Source organism: Taudactylus pleione, unplaced genomic scaffold (assembly GCF_031769625.1).
Source record: "Taudactylus pleione unplaced genomic scaffold, aTauple2 ptg000454l, whole genome shotgun sequence".
Taxonomy (NCBI): domain Eukaryota; kingdom Metazoa; phylum Chordata; class Amphibia; order Anura; family Myobatrachidae; genus Taudactylus; species Taudactylus pleione.
Window position 1 is genome coordinate 16,075,882 of NW_028284856.1, and position 16,309 is coordinate 16,092,190.

Genomic DNA, 16,309 nt, shown 5'->3' on the forward strand with positions numbered 1-16,309 from the left:
AAATAGCTTTATTAGGGCTATTCGGGAGCATGTACATGTGATCCCCAATGTTATTGCATCTTTTAGGGGGTGTCATGCTGATTTCCCCAATTCTGACAGTACTTTTCGCCTGGTTTGCGTTTTCGCGTCCTATGGAATTGAATAGGGTGAATCGCGAGGACGCTCGCGATAAGTTTCCGCGGCTAAAATATGCGATGTAGGTGAAAAGTCCGTCAGGCGAAAAAGTATCGCGGGTGCGAAACTAATTGAAAACGGGCCTTAGAATGCATTATTCCATATATTTATTTATTCAACCAAAACAGGAAACTGTATCCTGAAAGTAAATTTGATACAATTTACTATCATGTGTGTTAGTTTTGGAACATAATGAACAGGATTATTATTTATATCTAAATACAAATGGACTGTGGGTACAGCAAAGACCTTTCTCTCATTCAGTATTTTCTAATCTTTACTGACATTAAATATATATTAAGTGCCGCTTCCATGAAGTAACTTCTCTAGCTCAGGACATATCTGTGAGAGGCTTCTGTTTACAAAGTTAACCTTTAAACTATCATACGAGCAGAAGGAAAAACGTAGATTGATCTCCTAGTTGTCATATAATGTGTGTGTTCCATTTCAGAATAACACCTGGTGCTGTCTATTTTGGAGAATAAATGCAATCCCATGTTATTTATTTGCTACATATTGTTTAAGATACAGGTGAAGCATATTCTATCCCGAAAAATGGTGCAACTTTTGTGATACGCATTTATCATGTAAGATTTTAAGCCATGTAAAGTCCTTACCGTCCAGCCATGGATAATTACAAATGTCTTGCTTGTTTGGTTAAAATGGCATTCTCTGACAGTCTGCTCCTGGCCAGGGATAATGTAACAAGTATCATCATTTGGTTCTTCTGGTGTCCTAAGAGAAAATTTACTCTCAATATCTTTGTAGTCAGTTTTCTTCCAATCAACAGTTGGAGTTGCTGCAATGAAATGAAAGCGAAATGCTGAATGTGTAAATAAAGATATCATTATAGAGGTTATCTGAATACTTTTTATCTACTCAGCATTAAAGATATCCTGCAATAGTATAAGTGCCTGTAATCTCAGTGTATGACAGTAGCTACCTTTCTACCTGCAATGAACAGTTTTTTTACATGTAAGATGTCTGATACTGCTCTAAATTGACCACAAATACAAATTGACAAGAAAACAAGCTATTTTGGCAAGTACAGTATAATGTTCCATAATTAAATGTACAGTGTGCTTTCATAGAGAACTACTGTGTACACTCACATTCCAGTTTCCTGTATCTGTATCTTGTACTGTTGGGAACTAAACTACAGTATGTATACAGCTTTCTGTGTGTGATCATTTTTTATTATGAACAACACATTATGGGCTCGATTCTATTCTGCACGATGTGAATAGATCCGGGAATCAGCTCCCGGAGCTATTCAATACACCGCGCAGCTAACCCCGACTAAGGATTTCTTCTCGCACCCCTACGGGGATGCGAGCAGAAATCCGACAAAAGTCCCGGCGCGAGGCTGTTTTCTGCCGTTAGCGCCAGGAAAACAGTATCACGCGGGAAGTTAGGTCGGGGAATGCCTGTTCTCATGCCTTAAACAGGGTGTTTAGACGCAAGAACAGGCATTCTCCGACTAAACACTGCGCACAGTTGAATAGCTCCGGGAGCTGTCTCCCGGCGCTATTTACATCGTGGGCTATTGAATCGAGCCCTATGAATCTTAATAACCGTTTATCAGATTTGTTACCAATGATGAATGAATGAAGAACCATCAGGAATTTAGTGCTAGAAACCTTCTCCTAAATCAAAGATCCTATGCTGTATGTAGGTTATATGTTTTTAAACACTTTATAATATAATATATGAATATCTGAGGAATTCATTTTTGGATCATAGGATAATAATTTAATGATATATTTCACTGTAAACCACACTGGATCACTACACTTATGTGTCATATGTCACTAACATAATCTAAGACCGGGAGGAAGTTTCACTGAAAGAAAAGTGCTAGACATAAAAAATAAAGACATTGCTACAGTACAATACCAGCACAGGTCAATTAAGTTATATCTTTGTTAAAACACTACTATTTACATGTTGGTCTTTTCATTAACTATACAAAAACATTTTGAACAATTATTACTTACAAAATAATCACCATACAAAAAGTGGTGATGGAAGTAACAGCACGTCATATAGGTAAACTACATTTAATTCAATAAAGTAAAACAATTCTATTGTTAATTGGAAATTGTTTTCACAGAAAGGAGGCGTTGCACTATTATGCCCACTAGCAAAGGTTCTATAAACACAAGTAGTCATGTGCGCTTGCAGACCAGTTAATATTTTACTAAAGTAAAATGTTACAGATGCTTTACACTGCAATCTATACAGATAAGTGATAACATAATACTGTACTGTAGGTGTGGGAAAAGTTAATTCTCAATTATTTGCCTGCTGAAAGCTTTGCTTTCACTTGGCATCTTAATTTTTTTATTTTAACATTGTATTTTAGAATTACCAATATTTTTTTTCTCTATAGTATGTATCATATAAACTTTTAGATACTCAAGTTAGTCAGTTTTTTATGAACATACAGTATGTATAATTAGTCATTGCATGTCTCTGTTATGCTTAGAAAAGCCAAGCCTACCTTCAATGTTTACATTTCACCCAGAAATAGATCACAGTAGGTGTTATACAGGAGCACAGAATCAGTGTACATGAAATATTGAACAATGTAGTGTGATGTAATTTTGCCAACATGGCTAGTTAGCTCATTTCTATGAATGTCATTTCACATCCTTTGAACTTTTGTATTGCCAAAGTGAATTTCTCCAGTTTGTGGATGTTGCTATTCTTATCTTCTGACCCCCTGAACTTCTAGGAGCTGATTCAGCAGCACACATGCAGTGCATGTAATGAGTGCATGCATGGGCTCTCCTGTACTGTACATTCATCTTGCTGATTCAGCGACTAAGCAAAACCCAAGCCTGTACAGGAGTAGAGAAAGCTATAATTGTAAGATGAGACCCCCACAATGCAATGCTTTATGAAGTTTAAACTCAAGATAAAATGATGACTCTGTTGAGGAAACGGTGGCTACATCACTCTTAGTGGCCACTGCAGATCGCAGATTCCCAACTATCGTGAATCTGCGTGTGCGCAAGACGCGTTCTGTACATGTGCAGAACAGGTCCTGCATGATCGCACGCAGGCACCCATATGCCTCTGCCTGATTGACAGGCAGATCTCCAGGCCTCGCTTACCGGCCAGCCTGCGTAAGCTGAGGCTTACTCAGCTGGCCGATGCTGTCCAACATCGCAACTGATGGTCACGATTGGGATCGCAGGTGATATCAGACACCTCCTGCTGCATTTGCATTTTAGCAAGGACGGAATTGCAAAGCTGCTTGTGTGCGGCTTTGCAATTCTGTCCTCAGCTAAATCACCCCCAGTGTTCCATAGAAACAATATAAGACATTTCTAAAAGTATATCCTAAATGGGTTGTATTAAACTATAAATGGTAGAGAAATCCCTTCAGTGTCATGTTTGCTATTAGTATCAATTGTTACTGGTTTATTCCAAACACACGGCATGGAAGCATCACTTATCATAATGACAACAAATGCCTCATGGCGATTTATTAATAAAAAATATAAACAACAGTAACAAACAGGTTTAATATTGACCAATGAATATATGACTTCTACATACAGATGTGTCCTGCTACATCTTTGCCAAACGTGCTACAATTATGCGCACACATCGCGCCATGCGATTACCCAATATACAATATATGCTACGGTATGCTATGGCGCGCACATGCAATCCTATGGAGAGGCAGGTGCGAACACAGTGCATGTATCAGTTCGCGGGCGCATTCATCGCACTATGCGTGGCGCGATTTGCTGTGTGCGCAGCAAAGATGTAGCAGGACATATGTGTACTATACTATAACAGAAATGATTATTCGGTATAGGTGAATAAGTCTTAGACATTACTTACATATGTGTAGCTTCAATTCTATCTGGATATTATGGTTATGGTAATGAAAGGAAGAATGTGAGGTCCTAGGAGGGTATTACATCATATTTGTAACACTGTAGTTAATAGCTTTGATAAAATCTATTATACAGGACAATGATGATTCTACAGCCACTAACTGCATCAGCTTTCATAAACAGGGGATCACCTGCTCACCATAGGGGTACATTTGTTACAGTCTAATGAGAAATGACAGCAATAGTACAGTAAGTAAAAAGCCACCACAACCTTCAGAATGGATGATGAGGGTCTTATTCAACATTGCTGTATTACTGAGTGTGACTTAATCTAGCTCTAGCTGCTTCTTTTTTTCGTTTCTCTTATCTGAATACGTTAAATGTACATAGCTGCAATGTTTGGATGGCCCCATGAAATAAACTTGCCCCTAGCATTTGACTTGGCAAACGTTTTCAGGAAGCTCTCTTTCCATGAATTTTTCCATTAATCAAGTACTCATTAATCAAGTGCTATCTAAGAACTGGCAGACTACAGCACATGCAAACTATGAGCATATGAAAGGAGAATTGTCAAAGGCTTTTTGTCTTGTATTACACAAAAATTTCCTTGACCATAAAATGTTTTAATTATAGTAACCAAGCAATGAAATCATGATGTAGTAGCTGATTTCTAGGCTTTAACAGTCTAGCTAAGTTCAGCAATCATCAAACTGTCATCTGCTTCACAGGCATTAATATCTGCTTCAAAAGTAAGGGTTTTATTAGCACTATATTTCAACTTTCACCTTAACCTTCTATTTGCTCAGTTGTGCTTGACACTAATTGAACGCATCCTTCAATAAAAGTCCACTGTCAGCCAAAGATTTATATGGTTTAACTTTGAACATATATGTCGGTGTTGTCAATGCAAAATTAAAATGGAAAACTAAGGTGTTTTAAAAATTCTAACATGGCCAAAGTCAAGTTTACAGCTGAATATTAAGTGATCTGTGCACTAATAATCTGTATTTAGAAGCAGGAAATCTTAGTGCGAACAATATTTGTGATTTCCTCACTTAAACAGAGCGCTAATGATTATGTCTAACTGCAACACTCATTTATTCTATACTCATAATAAATGTCTAAAAAAACTAAAGGTGCGTACACACGGTACGACTTAAATGGATGATATGAACGATAACGATATCGATCATATCATTCATATTGTGCATTTTTCATCCACCAACGACCTGCGATGATCGATGATCGCGGGTCGTTATAGTCGTTGGTGAATACATGGTGTGCTGGATGATAGATATCGTCCAGCACACCCGGGAGATCGATCAACGATATTGATTGTCGATTATCGATTGTCGATCATCCCGTGTGTACCCACCATAAGATCAAAATACAACTGAGAGTGTTTGACACAAATATTGTTCACTTAGAAGATGGTCTTCTCTGTTGTGTTTGCTCTGTTTGAATGTGACCTGTTAATATTTGAAATTATAGATATGCATCTAGCTATTTTTAATTGATCATTGTCAAGGAAATTAAATTAGCTTAGCCCACTAATGAGATAATGATCTAGCCTAAAAACTTCTAAGAATCAGGGATCTATTTAATAAAATATGGCAATAAGACTGTTTTTTATCACTGTGAAAGTATCCTACAGTATCATTGTAATTTAACATTATCCCCATAATGCATGTTCAGAAGTGTTTGCATTGGTAGCTATCGACGTCAACACCCGGTGAAACTTACTGCTCCCGGGGTTTACCTCTGAAGGGGATGTAGTCAGGATCCCAACCGTCAGAATGCCGACGGTCACAATACTGACAACAGCATCCCAATGATCACAATCCTGACAGATCCCGATGGTAAGTATTAGAGTTAGATTTAGGGTTAGGCACTAGGGGGAGGGTAAGAGTTAGGCTGCGGGAGGGGAGGGTTAGGGTTAGGCTGTGGGACAGAATGGTTAGGGTTAGGTTGTGGGAGGGGTGAGTTAGAGTTAAGATATAGGTTAAAATAGTTACCAAAATCCATTGGGATTTTAACCGTCGACATTCTGACCATCGGGATCCCTACTCAACCCCTCTGATGATAGTACTATTAAAGCTGGAGCATACCATTAACAATGACACTGTTATCACCAGCAGTGAGCCATAAAGTATAGGGCAAATCCGCATTGCCAACAAAAACACTTTTCGCTGGAGACAAGATTTTATACACTTCAATAATTAGACCCCATAGTCTCTTAAAATATATATCAAAGGACCATGGGCTCAATTTAAGAACGAGACATAGCCCCTATATCTCATGGCTTTAGCACTCGCTAAAGGGGTTATGTCCTACGTTGTGTATGTAGCAACCATTGATTAGCTTAGCTTGCTGCAGTTTGCCACTGTATCGCTTATGCCATCGATAGATGCCGTTAACACTACAATCTAATGGGGACACAGCAATAGCCTTAAAGCTTCGGCTGAGTCCCCCACAGGTTGAAGCGCAATGCTAATTTGCAGGGTAGTGCGGCCTGTGCCATCACACAGGGCACCACAGGTCAGGGGGCGCTGTTTGGGCCAGTCAAATTTCTTTTTATTATCATTCCTGTTTGTAGCTTCCTCTTATTTCATCCCCAGCATCTCCTGGCCTCTCCTATCTCTTCCCTGGACCTTACCCATGAATCCATGGCCCTTTTTGGGGTGCACTATGTCCCTTTGAAAAATGAGGGGGGCGCCAATGCTCTTTCTGGCACAGGGCACCAAAAAGTCTAGTTACGGCTCTGCTAATACGCAGACAGATGTCACGCATGCACATTGCTTGTTAACCCGTCACTAAATTATAGCTACATATTTTTTATTGTAAACAAAATATGCGGTCAGCAATAAGTAACGTTATTAAATGAAGCCCATGTGTTTGTAAGCAGTATACTACTAAGGAGCATACACACTGGGCGATCAGGAAAGACTTCGTAATCGTACCGTCGTTCCTGATCACCTGTAGTGTCTGCACTGAACGATCAGTCGTTCAGTGCAGGCACAGTCCATCATTCCTGAACATGCCAATCTATAATTATCGGCAGATTGGCCTGCATGTTCAGGCGATGGACAATGTTGGAAACGACCAGCGGGCGCGTGCATTGCTGGTCGTTTCTGAAATAAAAGTGCATGATTTGTGCACGATTACTGAGCGATTGCACGATTACTGTGTCGTAATCGTGCAATTGTTCAGTAATATCGGCAAGTGTGTACGCACCTTTATAAAGCAATACCATATAACAGGCTAATTTAAACTGTGGATCTCCAGTTGTTGTGGAACTACAAGTTCTAACATGCAAATAAAATGTGTTACCATGTATATGTAAGCCAATCTGTGCTAATAAATAGAGACAACTGGATGAAATGCTCATACACAAAATACGTGACAATTACAAGTGTCAGTTTAACTGTCCTTAAACCTGAATATCCTGACGCATGTAATTGCCAGTACTATAAACTATAAAAAGCATTACACATGTTCTAGCAGCAGAAGTTGCTCCCTTACCCAGTAATATATAGACATGGAGAGAAACAAATACATGAGTGTGTGAGGGCTAACAAAGAAAATAAACAGTCTCCAGGCTGTAACAGAGCACTTCCAGGCAGAACAGCTTGTAAGAGTTTCTAGTATGACAATTGCTGCCAAAAGCAGTGTGAGATGGGAGATTCTTGGACTAGCCTATTCATGCGGCTCTCAATGAGCCAATCAGCCACTCAGAAAAGGGGGTGTGAAGCCAGGTGGAGTCACAATGACCTTGTATTGGATTCAAAGCTTTTGAAAAATGAGCTGTAGTAAGGTAACCATCGGTCACATTTTTTCCAGTCATTCAAACAACTAGTCCTCCCAAACCTCACTGTTTCCTAAACATGACTAATACAGAGGATTAGCAAAGAAATAAGTCTGAAGGGTTTAAAAAAGAATTGCAGTTTCTAATGTAATTTCATATTGATGTTAAAATAATAATAAATACTAAATACAGAAAATACGAAAAATAATTATCCAAAATTGTTTTATAATGTGGCTTTTGTACAAATCTGGTTATAATGAAATGAAATATCTCACCTATTTATACAGTTATTTGTCATTTAGGAGTAGCAACTTACAACATGTGCTACTATGTTTTTAAATATAAACAATCAGCTTACAAGGAACTACAGTATTAATTCATAATTATTACATGACTATCTATGAAATAATACATACAGTCAATATACCAACGGACGGGAAGCCGTCCGTCGCAATCCCGCTGTCTAAATCGCGACGTGGGACTATATTCGAATTTAGCAATGCCCTGTGGGAAACTATAAAGCTGTGGTCTAAGTGCTTATATATACAGTAGGTCACTGACTCTGATGTCATTTCTAATATCTCTAGTAATTTATTGCAACGGGTGCATTATTATCACACAAGTTATTTTTATGAACACAGACCAGATAACACCAGGACTTACTGGCTTACTGGTGATAAGCTCTAGTTTGGCAATCTATCTCACTGACTGTACACTACAGATATTTTTTTCAATAGTTATTATCTATATATTATAACGGGATGCAGTCAGGAAGCCGACGGTCGAAATGCCGACCGCCGGCTTCCCGACTGTCGAATCCCGGCAAGGTACTAATGACAGGTGTCGAAATCCCGACGCATACCGAGCGAAGAAAAGGCGGGCACGAACAGTTGCGGGGGGGGGAGGGTTAGGTACCCCCACGGGAGGGTTAGGTTTAGGCTAGGGGAAGAGGGGGTTAGGGAAGGGCACCCCCAGGGAGAGGTTAGGGTTAGGCACCCCCCCGGGAGACTTATGTTTAGGCTGCAGGCAAGGAGGGGTTAGGTTTAGGCACTTAAGAGGGGTTTAGGGTTAGGCACTAGGGAGGGAGGTTAGGGTTAGGCACCCCTAAAGAAGGGTTAGGGGGGGAGTAGGGTTAGTAAATACTTACCTTTTTAGCTTTCGGGATCTTCACTGCTGCCGGTCTTCTGGCGTCGGGATTTGACATAGGTCCGGCGGTATTTCATACCGATCTGAATTGTACAACATTATAATGTTGAAATATACCTAAATGAATTATCTAAAGTGTCATTATCAAACTATTTATTGATTGTAGAAATAAAATGAGAATGACATGAACATGAAGGGCAAACATGTCTATTGTTGCTACTGACAAAGTTGCCTTTGCGAATCTACCCTATAAGGGCACCAAATGAAATGTTGTTTAACCCCTTCACTACCGACATGTTAAATCCTCACAGGCTGTGATTTTTTACATTTTTTTTTAAGTAACTTTCTGGTGCATGCACCAACAAACTTGAAAAAAACGTATTTATTAGGTTTGATATTAAGGGTGTTTCTGTTAATAGCATTGATTTATGCTGTTTTATTATTAATAAACAGTTAAACACATATGACAAGAAATATATGAATATACATGCACATTGCAATGCCATTCTAATTGTTTTAGGGCTAAGCTTCACACACATTTTTGGTCTCTGTGGCTGAAAACCTGTCATGCAGTTTTAAGCACAGTATGCGGATTACCCCTCCCTGCATGAGCTCTGAAAAAGATTGTAACTGGGATACATACACTGGCATATGTGTGCCAAGAATTCAAGTACATTCCAGGCTGTTCAAGCTTAACCCACATTTGAGGAACCAACAACACATTTCTGTAATACTATAGTCTACAATAAAAAGTTGACACTACCATATCACTACCATATCATTGTCACTATAAAAGGTAATAAATTACAGATGTGCAGCATCTTGCAAACAAAAACTCAAGTTAACTTTTGTGAACAAGATGCAATATAAATTACATTTTGAGAAAAAAAAATCAATGTTGGCAACATTTCGAGTTTTAAGCTAACATTTTATGAATATGAATAAAATACAGTTTTCTTTTTAATGTGTCATCCCTGAATTTATTGTAATTTTTGCTAAACAGTTCCTTGAAATCTCCTCATAACAGAAGATAATCAGCATTTCATAAGCACAGACTTACTTGTAGTAGGTGACTCAGTAGTGGCTAGGACTTTGCAGCAAGTGAACAGACAGTTCATCCATACAGACAGTGCAATAACTTCTCCACTTCTCATGTTTTTTAAAACCTGAAATTGAAATAGTTAAACCCGTATTCTCTGAAAGGTTTTCTTTTCTGCTAACTATAGAAGTTTTAAATCAACTTTGATTGATGTTTCAGTAACTGCAGAGTGTAGAATGGAAAGGTTTTCCCACATGCAGGCGGAGTCATGAACTGCTATTGGCAGTCAGGAGTCTCCTTATGTTATGAGAGGTATGCAAATCATAACCATCATTACCAACCCACCAGAAGGAGGTGGGACAGTACTTTACATATATGTTAATATAATAATAGTGACTTGCAAGACTGCTGAAGAGTTGATTTTTTTTATAAATAATGCATTAATACATTTGTAATAAACAATGATAATTATAAGTGGTTTGACTAACATATACACTATAGTTGACATTATATATATTATATTATGTACATTAATTATTCTTGCAATTTCTAGATGTATGAGCAATAGTACAATATAGATGGATAGATAGATAGATAGATAGATAGATAGATAGATAGATAAAGAGTAGAGAGAGAGAGAGAAGTGGGGGCAGCATAGCTTATTACACAAATGCAGATATTATACAGAAGACTTCTATGTTAAGAGTAACTATATATACAGTATGTATATATAATACATTATTTGTATTTACTTGTAGAACATTTATGTATTAGTATCAAATGGTATGGTATAGAAAGTGAGCATTTTCAGTACTCCATTATTTTCTGTCTTTAATGTTTATGCTGTGAATGGTACAATAAGTGCTTCAGATAATTTAAACAAAAAATTACTGGGAGTAACTTATGGAATGTTTGAAACAAGGTCATATTTTAGGTCCAGTTTTTTAGTGTAAGTCTTAAAACAGATATTTACAGTTAAATCCATTTTTTTAGAGTACAGAAAATACACAGATTTTAGAGGAGTCACCCAAAAACCAAGAACTCTACTAAGTTTGATCCAAGTGATTGGCACGGTTGTGGCAGCTGTAAATGTGCTTAATTTACCTTATCATTAATGAAACATTCTATTCCATAACTTTTCATGATGTCAGTCAATCATCACTATAAAGTCATTCAGGATGATCTAATTATTTAAATGCAGTTAGATAGACCACTTTTTCTCTTGATGACTTTTAGCTAATGTAAAAGAGTGATTAAGCACATTAATTTCTTCCACATTCTTTGGGGGCATCATGTTACTAAAGCATTAGCTGGGGCTGTCAATCACAGTGCTATTTTTACTAAAATTCTCCTTGCTTTTATGAGTTTTTGCGCAATTAAGAGAATGTCAAATTTATATTCACATTGCCAAGATCACTCTGACAAAAGGATATTATAAAATTTGTACTTGTATGAAATTATTTATGTTGAATGTAGCTGAAAAGAGTATACAGAGAATAACAAATGCAACATGCAGGTACAACTAGAAATTGCTGGACACAATAACAAGATTTTGCAACAGATCACATGTAACAACCACGGATAAAAATAAAATATACACATGGAACCCTTACATGAGATGTGCCCCCCAGCTGTGTGCCCCATAGCAACTATTCCTCCTATTACTATGGTAACTATATTGTTTGTATCATGCATTCAGCAGTGGTGCACTGCTCACAATAATTGTTTGCTTATATGATGCAATGTGCGAACTCCAGAAATTTAAGGTATAGATTTTTGCAATACTACAGCCTTACCCCTCCCTAATAGAACAGTGTGTGCTCCTGTATACATACCCCCCAGTTCATGACATGTGGCCCTCTGGGAGAAATCCTTTCAATAATACAGAATTTCATGTGACAGTAACTCAAATCCCATAGGCGTATTTATAATGGGTGCAGGGTGTAAAGTGCACACGGGCCCCCAGCTCTCTTGTGCGCATGTGACATCTATCAGAATATCATTGGGAAGATGGAGCTGCAGAAGATGAGGGACCCACTTGCCGGCATAAGGAGATGTGGGCTGAAGTGGCCCTCTGCTCAGAAGTGGGGGCCCGTTGTACATTGGCATTATAATGCCCCATCCCCTGACACCCACCAATAACCTCCCGCAGATAGTCTGCTTTTGATGTATGACTAACACCCCACTGCCATTTGTGCTGATGTCAGTGAGGCAGCTGTCATAGTTGTAGGGTGATTTCAGTTTGCAGGATGATTTGATGGGAGATTGCCACATATCCCAGAAGGATATATAAATAGCAGTAAAGCAAGCAGAGTGACAGTTGGTCTAAGGTAGTGGTGAACATCGATGACTCCACCATCGATGGTAGATGTTTTCAGCTATTGGACAGAACCATTGATTGTGCCATCAATGGTTTGTGTTTTGCACATGTGCAGTAGGCTCCCGCACATGCGCAAAATGCATTTGTATTTTACCATCGGGCTCATCGATGGTTGCTAATCTATCGATGGCCAACCCTAGTCTGAAGTAACTGTCTGTAGAGACCCCTCTGCCCTCTACATCTGGTGTGGGGAAAAAGAGAACTGTGGTAATGTCCTCAGGGCCGGTTCTAGACCTTGTGGAGCTCAGGGCGAAAGTCTCCTTTGGCGCCCCCATACCCGGAAGAGGGACAGTGCGTGCCGAAGCCGCCACCAAAAAATATAGGGGTGTGGCCTAATGGGAAAGGGGCGTGGTCACATAATAGTATCGATTCACATTACACCACACAGTAGTGTCCGTCATTCACATTGCACCACACAGTAGTGTCCGTTATTCACATTACACCACACAGTAGTACAATTTACACATGTTAAACCACAGTAGAGCCCACACACTGTGCTCCACTTCCCCTATCCACATCCCATACTGTGCTCCCCTTCCCCTGTCCACATCCCACACACTATACTCCCCTTCCCCATATTACAGTGCTTCCATTCCCCTAACCAGAACCAACACAGTGCTTCCATTCCCCCAGCCAGAACCCACACAGTGCTTCCATTCCCCCAGCCAGAACCCACACAGTCCTTCCATTCTCCCAGCCAGAACTCACACAGTGCTTCCATTCCCCCAGCCAGAACCCACACAGTGTTTCCATTCCCCCAGCCAGAACCCACACAGTCCTTCCATTCTCCCAGCCAGAACCCACACAGTGCTTCCATTCCCCTAGCTAGAACTCACACAGTCCTTCCATTCTCCCAGCCAGAACCCACACAGTGCTTCCATTCCCCCAGCCAGAACTCACACAGTCCTCCCATTCTCCCAGCCAGAACCCACACAGTCCCTCCATTCTCCCAGCCAGAACCCACACAGTCCTTCCATTCTCCCAGCCAGAACCCACACAGTGCTTCCATTCGCCAGCCAGAACTCACACAGTCCTTCCATTCTCCCAGCCAGAACCCACACAGTGCTTCCATTCCCCCAGCCAGAACCCACACAGTGCTTCCAATCCCCCAGCCAGAACCCACACAGTGCTTCCATTCCCCCAGTCAGAACCCACACAGTGCTTCCATTCCCCCAGCCAGAACCCACACAGTGATCCCCTTCTCCCATTCACATCCTATAAATGGCTCCCCTTCCCCTTGTGTTCCCATTCCCTTCCTCCTCCTAATACCACAGCATGGCCTAATCCCACATCCTCCGGCAGCCGCGGCTCCCCTCACTGCAGTGCACTTAATTTCCAGACTGTGTCTTCTCCCCTCCTGGCTACAACTAGTTTCTCACACTTACTTGAATCTTCTGTTCATGGTTGCAGGGCTCCTCACGGACACTCTTTCTTCTTCAGCGCACTCGTGACGTCACGCGCACCAGGAAAAAAAAAAAAAAAACCTTTATTGTGCCAGGTCATGTGATCCCGGCCCTGGCCATCCGTGCCTGATTACTGCAGTGCAGCAACGCAAGCACAGGGGAGCCTGGCCATCAGTGCAGCGAGGGTACTGATCCTGTCAGGGTGGAGGAGAGGGAGCAGCTAGAGATGGGTCGGAGGTGGAGGGGCCCGGGGATACTTGCGGGCGGCGGCTGCAGCTAGGACCTGCTGCTGCCGCCAAGACTGTGATTTGAAAAAAAAAACACATGGGGACTCAGCGGCGCCCTCCATGGGCCAGCGCTCCGGGCGACGGCCCTGTTAGCCCACCCCTAGAACCATCCCTGAATGTCCTGTTAGAGGGGACAACCTCCAACACTGGGAAACCTGCAGCTGTAAAAGAGATATGTGAGGGAGAGGGATGATGAGCCATAGAGGGAGGATCAGAAGAAAGTGTTGAAATGGCTGCCAGTGTGGTCAGAAGTCTGAGGGATTAGCAGTATTCTCATGTACCTGATAGAATAAAATTGGCATCTGTTGCCAGCCGCGGTCCAGGAGAGGAACTTATATTACTGTAAGTAAAAAATTGCAGTGATTCTTAAGTAACTGCAGGGAGATAGAGGGCCTGATTCAAAGATGTATGGTAGCCCAATACATGGGGGTGGGAGGTCTGTGCATGCGCAGGATGTGTATTGTGCATGTGCAGCCTTCCATCTCACAGTGTCTCCATGCTGTAGCCTGATTCATAGACTGCAGTGTTTGGGGGGGAGGGGGGCTGAGCGGGAGAGTTCCTGGCCTGCTTTCCCAGAAACAGGAGGGACGAGGCCAGGGTTTGTATCAGTGGATGCAGATTTCCTGGCCTCCCAAGTTATCAGGCTGAGAAAGTATGCAGCCTGGCCAAAGGAGTAACCATCTTGATTAATGGGCACGATGGTTATGATGTGATCTGAGGCAGCATATACGGACAGGGCACTTGGATCACAGATGTAGCAAGGTGTCTATTTCATACAGACACCTCCTGCTGCATTTGCATTTCAGTTGGACAATATTGCACAGCCAATTCCTTGCAGCTGTACAATACTGCCCATCTCTGAATCAGGCTCATAGTCCAGTACAAATTTCTGAAAATAAGGGGCCAATTTATTAATAATTTTTAACTAAAAAAATTGATGTTTTCACACTATTTGCACATTATTTTACTGTCACATAAATTTATCACAGGGCTTTCGGGGGAGCTTTTGCAAAAATCTCCTTCATGCCCTAAAACTCGCATATATTCATGCATGCTGATTGCATTTCCCATACCTCTAATGAGAAATGTGATCAGCCCAGATTTAACAAGCTTCAATTGTTAAATCTTTTTGGACCTAAATAACCCCATCTTCAGATGGAGCTATGTGGGCTTCGCCTACACGTTCTGCTGCTTTGCCCTACCTTCTAGCACAACTGATCCTAGAGCCAAAGTCCTTCTATGATCAGCTGTGCTGCACTGAACCGAATACACTCGTGGGGGCCGCCGGCTGCCACAGACTGCTCTGCTCAATGGCATTACATCCAGCTGCAAGTAGCTTACCTCCATCTGCGCTGGATCCCAATCTGGATCCTTAAAGGTACAGTAACAATGCCAGATGCTATGCGTACTATAATTTCATGATCATTCTTGATACATCTGGACATTAACATGAATGAATCTAAGTACAGTATTTGTGCCATCAGTTTTATCTGATTTACTTTACTGGCTTCAAAAACTTATAAATATAGTAATAAATGTCTTAATGATTTATGTTTTATGTTTTCATTGTTTTTATGTGAGATTTTTTGCAAAATAAATGTAACTGTTACAAATATCCAGATTTTATTATCAACTTACTACAGTATATTATTTTTAATATATTCATCAACATCTAGGTCAGTAACCCATAGCTCAGTTATATCACCTCTCTCCCCTCCCACTTGCTATTTTTTGCATAAAAGATAATTAATACACTAAAAATGTACAGTAACTCTTACTACAGTACATGGCCAATCTGTGTGTGTGTGTGTGTGAGGGCCCAGCAGATTGCTTGAGCCAGGAACAAGGGGTATCCCAAGCCACCCCTCATGTTAGGAAACTCACCATGAAGATGAGTTTCTGTCAGAGCCAGTCCAGTCTGACACTACTTAGCTCAGAGTAGCAGAGTCTAACTGGGGTCAGGTCTTCACCAGGGACCTCCGCAATCAGGTTTAGGCTCTGCTGCTAATTTTTCAAGGGTCACGCCCCCCGGATAAGCTCTGGATGTGACTAGGTTTGGGTGAGACACTGGCAGATGAACTGGAGTCAACAGGTGCAAGGTGACAGACAATTTCTGAGGCAGAATCATAATGCAGGGACAGAATTCGGGGCTACATAAATAAGGGATCATTATTATATACAGCAGTGGTTCTCAACCTCAACTCTCAAGTTTTCCTAACAA

The 16,309-nt window shown here is 40.7% G+C and overlaps 1 protein-coding gene across 3 annotated transcripts in view; it reads right to left on the minus strand.

The window, feature by feature from the left end:
• The window catches only part of LPL (lipoprotein lipase), a 31,532-nt gene extending 17,575 nt beyond the window's left edge, over positions 1 to 13,957 (minus strand). The window contains exons 1-3 of one of the 3 annotated variants that reach the window (XM_088448408.1): positions 13,784 to 13,957; positions 10,040 to 10,145; positions 792 to 973 (exon numbers count right to left, since the gene is read on the minus strand). In XM_088448408.1, coding sequence (XP_088304534.1) covers positions 792 to 973; positions 10,040 to 10,133 — 276 coding nt within the window. In that variant the 5' untranslated portion in view covers positions 10,134 to 10,145; positions 13,784 to 13,957. Of the gene's footprint in view, positions 1 to 791; positions 974 to 10,039; positions 10,297 to 13,667; positions 13,729 to 13,783 lie in introns of those variants that run through there. The other 2 variants (XM_088448409.1, XM_088448407.1) reach the window with 2 other exon arrangements.
• Positions 13,958 to 16,309: the final 2,352 nt, after the last annotated feature.